At 41.6% G+C, this 4,950-nt stretch overlaps 1 protein-coding gene across 1 annotated transcript in view; it reads left to right on the top strand.

Annotated features, from left to right (window-relative positions):
* The window catches only part of rnf207b (ring finger protein 207b), a 32,774-nt gene extending 27,891 nt beyond the window's left edge, over positions 1-4,883 (top strand). The window contains 6 exon segments of the mRNA XM_036211819.1: positions 836-1,013; positions 2,383-2,568; positions 2,717-2,768; positions 2,846-2,963; positions 3,308-3,403; positions 4,237-4,883. Coding sequence (XP_036067712.1) covers positions 836-1,013; positions 2,383-2,568; positions 2,717-2,768; positions 2,846-2,963; positions 3,308-3,403; positions 4,237-4,303 — 697 coding nt within the window. The 3' untranslated portion in view covers positions 4,304-4,883.
* Positions 4,884-4,950: the final 67 nt, after the last annotated feature.

The raw sequence follows: 4,950 nt of genomic DNA, 5'->3' as shown, positions 1-4,950 counted from the left end.
TCTTAAATCTCGGGGATCCCACTCCCGGCGTGAGGAGGAGACTGCCGGGCCCAGGAGACCGGCACCCAAGAGACTAGACCACCAGGCCGAGGTTCCCCGCACCCCCATGCTAACGTTTTTGACTAATTTGGTTTACTGAGGAATTTTAGGCCATTTTGGAGTTTAGCTAGTATTTAAGCAATGAGCTAGCTTCTTTAGCTAATTTGGCATCTACTAAGATTTTTTGGGGAAAATTTGGAGTTCAGTTCATATTTAAGCTACACTAAATATTTTTGTTAAATTAGCATGTATTAGGGATTTTTAAGCACTTTTACTACAAACTTTTCAGAAATTTAGGTCAACTTCAGCAGTTTTTCACAGTTCTTTAATGACATTTCCTGTCTTTTAGCAAATTTAACATTTCGCAAGTAGTTTTTGCATTTTCGGCAAACCGTATTTAAAGTAAACCGCGTCACCATTTTCAGCAAAAAGTTTCAGCATCTTCAGCGAATACTTTCAGCTAGAAGCTTTCACACTAGTATTACTGCAGGTAATGCAACTTTTCTAATTTGGAACTGATTTAAAATCAATTTGCTTTTGTTTTAATTCAGTTTTGCTTGTTGTAAACCTCACTTTTTACAAAAATGTACATGTTTACATATAGTGGGGTCATGTTTTGTTGTTCACATGTATCACTAATCCCTTTGACACATTCATGTTTCATTCTTCTTATCTTCTTTACCTGTTTTCTGTATATTTCCCCCTGTGGGATTAGTAAAATAATCTTGAATTCAGAACCCTCTCACTGCAGCAAAGCCTACGAGCGTACGAATGATCATCGGTCCCTCTCTTTCAGACTCCAGTCTCCTCTGTCCGTGACCTGCCGCTCCCCATCACTCAGTGAAATGCCCCTCAGCTCCGCCTTTGGCCGAAGGCCAACGTCCCACCGCAACGTCTGCACCAAGGTGCTCCTGGCTGAAGGCAAGGAGACGCCGTTCACGGAACACTGCCGCAACTATGAGAACACCTACAGGGTGAGAGAAGACCGTCAACACCCACAGAGGATCCGCTCACACACGCAAACATGATACTGTCTGATCCTATCCACCAGATGAAGGGAATCCCTAGGATTAGCAGAAAATTCAAAAGTTTAATTTGGTCTTAATTTCCATTTTCTTCCGTTTTTATATCAGCAAACTTTCCTGAGAGGAGGCAAAAATCCTCTAGTTAACTGTGACTGCTGACATTAGATCAGATCTGATCACTTCACAATTAACACAACTTATGTTAATATAATATTTTACTCTGTAATACATTATTTTTCAGTTTCTGATTTACTGTTCAGATACATACAAAATACAGAAACTGATGCAAAATGTCAAAGTTTCTAATTAAAAAATGACAAGTAGTTATTCTTCTCTGACATTTTGAGCATGAAGATTAAGAAGATCTGAAAGGATCAAAAATCTGAGGAGGAACCAAAGTGCTTTAGAGTGAAGCAACAGTTAAAAGTCTCCTCACAGCTTTGAGCTTGTCATCATGACACCGTCGTGTGAAGAGGAGTTTGTTTGTGCGGCCGTGGTGTCAAAGGAGAACATCTCTGAACAAAGTTTCCCCGTTCACTTGAGTTAGCTTCAGGTCACCTGATCAGTAATTCAGGTCACCTGCTGGCTCTGAGGACCATCCTTTAGTGTTTTGTTTGTAGACGGATTGCCTGAAGTTGTGTTTTACTGCACAATCCTGGTTCTCTAAGTCTTTCAGGAATTACACAGAGCCATTTTTAAGTATTTTTTTCAACTAATATGAAAAAAATTACATTTAAAACTAAACAATATTAGTATTGTCTTCTTATTACAGTGTGTTCAAAACAGTTTCACCCAGCCATCAAATCAGTCAAATCCTGATTAAAATAAATCCATATAATATTTAAGACGTTTGTTTTTGCTGCTTAAAATGATAGGGATGAACAGAAACATGAGTTAAATGGTTTAACGGAGTGAGTTTATTTAGGATTTACTTCAGTCTCAGTCTGACTGTGTGAAACATGTGATCACACTTCTGCTGGCTGTCTTCCTGTGTGGGAAGTGTTTCTACTTTATTCTATGGACACTAAGACAACTTCAACACAAGCTGGAGGCTTCTTATTACAGTTCATCATAGTTATCATAGTTACTCGCTACAAATCCAAGAAATATTTTTTAATTTATGTTTTAGTTTTTTATTTCCTCTTCAAACACATTTCTATGAAGAACTGAGTCTGTTCTGGTTCAAATGCAGACTTCTCTGTTTCAAGTTCCTCGAAAAAAACAGGAAACATTTGCATGCATGTGTGTGTGCACGTGTGTGTCTTTGTGCGTGCATGAATGTGTGTGTTGGTCTGCTTGTGTGTGTGTGTGTTTCCAGAGTCTGCAGACAGAGATCCAGAGTCTGAAGGACCAGGTTCAGGAGCTGCACCGGGATCTGACCAAACATCATTCCATCATCAACACAGAGAAAATGGGAGAGATTCTGGACAGATCTCTGCACATCGACAGTCAGATCGGAGTCCAGTACTCCTCCGTGGAAACCATGAGGTTCATCTTTGAAGAGGCGAGTCTGGTGACAACTAACCCTCAAGCATGAACCTTCTCTCTGCTGCGGCGGATCAGAACCACGTTTGTTTGGACGAGCTAATGAAGGCTGTGACATGGAGGTAAACCGAGGACCATCCTAACACCTCTGAACCGTTTCCTCACAGATCTGGGACGAGACCTTTCAGAGGGTCAGTAACGAGCAGGAGATCTACGAAGGTTGGTCCTCACCAGTGACCACATGACTCCACTTCTAGTGCCCTGTTTTATAACTTCAGTGTTTTTTCTGAATGCAGCTCAGCTTCAGGACCTGATGCAGCTGAAGCAGGAGAACTCCTACCTGACCACCATCGCCCGACAGATCAGCCCCTACATCCTGTCCATAGCTAAAGTCAAGGAGAGACTGGAGCCCAGGTCAGGCGGCCTCACAGCAGCTCGGCATCTCCTCGTCATAGATTTCAAAAGGGGTTTATCTTTTATCTTACATACACTTTACTGGTGAAGATACTATTTGATTTCGAAGGAAAACAGCAGACTTGTGGAGAGAAAAAATCCTTTTTAGAGTAATATATTTTGTTTTCATACAGACTCAGGCTCCCTCTACATTATTAAAGGCTTTCCATCATTAATAGCAGATTATAAAAAGATCAAACACTTGAGTGAATGTAAATTCTTGCAAAATATTTAAAGCTTCTTACATGCATATTCATTTAAAGATAGTTATCATTAAAAAAAGTAATTTAAATGTGCTTTTGTAGGTTTCAGGAGCCCAAAGAGCTGGAGCTTGATGACCGAACAGAAACGATGCTGAAAGTCTACGAGGACGGCACGACGCCGAAGGAGAAGCAAGGCAGGTATTCAACTCTCCACAATGTTTACACATAAAACTGTCATTTGAGTTAAAAACAATCTGTCTCTTTTTGTTTTACATGACACTTTGCATGAACTTTTGTTTTCAAGGATTAAACTAAAAATTAAAGCTGTGAGCAGTGTTTCATGGCCTGCAGGCTCCACCCACCGTCTTTGCGCCACCGCCGCCCTCCCTGCCCTCCTTTGACACGACTTGACTAACTACACACCCCCGAGTGCCCCTTCTCTTTCTGCAGAACTGGTCTGAGCTGCTTGTGACAAATTAATGTTAAAATCACTTTTTTCAAAATGGCAGCTTTTCTGTTGGTTTTATCTCCTTAGCAACCATTTTATGTTTTGGTCGCCTTGGGAAACCGAGCAGATATATGTAGGTTTCCGAAGAGGTTTTTTCCTAATATGCTCATGTCCTGTGATGGATCATTTTGTTCAGCTTTAGTCCTGGATCCATGTTTAACATTTTCACAATATTCTGATAGAAATGTGCGAGTCATAGAGAACGCCACTTTTGCAAGCTTGCAGTTCAAAATCTAAAACTTTTAGTTGCAACGTTTTTTCTGCAGGTATTAGGTGTGTGCACATTTTGGTGAGTTTTCGCGCGTGTGCTGGGGGTCAAATTTTGCTCAAAGAAGCAGAATTTTTTTGTGAAAACTATCTTGTCCTTGAAGTCAGTGACTGCTGTGGGCCAGAAATAAATAAATAAAAAAAGTTTGAATGAAAGTTTGAACCTGATCTGCAGAATTCGTCCTACAATGAACCGTCTGCAGGCGTCATGAGTGAGTTCCTCGGGATGAAGCTCCTCCTGTGTTCTCATTGGCAGTGACAGCAGCATCTGTGTCCCAGAGAACAGCCGCCCTCTGATGCTAGATGGAGGCGGAGCCCCGTAAAGACCAGCCGTTCAGGACGGCAGGGGGTCCCGCCGACCCGTCCACCAACAATGAGCGTCCTGCTTTGCTGGGATTGGTCCGTGAGGAGGCGGCGGGCGGATTCCTGAGCTGTCCTGGCTCAGAGCGATACCTGGCTCCTCCTCAGAGGAGAGCTGTCAGGGCCGGCGCCGGGACTGACACTAACTGGATATAGGTGTGTGACAAAGACTCGCAGCTGTCAGAGGATGATGATGAGGGAAAACAACCAGATTCTGAGCCGTGCAGGCACCAGAAGACACATGGACAGAGCAGGATCTGCAAGATTGCTTTGATTTGTTTTTGAAATGTTTGTGACTTTTAAAGTCTAATTCTGATTGATATTTTTATTTATTCTCAAATCCATCCCAGTGTTGGACATAGTTTCTGCAGAGCGGCAGGAGTTCATTAGAAACTCCCCCCTGAGTTTTGGGCGAGACTGTTCACCCATCACCCACCGTTGAGAGCTTTCTAACCTATATCTATATATATATATGTATATACATATAGGATAGAAATATATATATATATATATATATATATATACACACATATATCTTCCATCATCAGAAAAATGTCTCTGGAACATGCTCAAACACTATTTTCATCGGAGTGGGTGTTAAGTTCGATTT

Source organism: Oryzias melastigma, linkage group LG5 (assembly GCF_002922805.2).
Source record: "Oryzias melastigma strain HK-1 linkage group LG5, ASM292280v2, whole genome shotgun sequence".
Classification (NCBI taxonomy): Eukaryota; Metazoa; Chordata; class Actinopteri; order Beloniformes; family Adrianichthyidae; genus Oryzias; species Oryzias melastigma.
The sequence above is the reverse complement of the archived record's forward strand: the minus strand, read 5'-3'. Positions and strand labels throughout refer to the sequence as shown.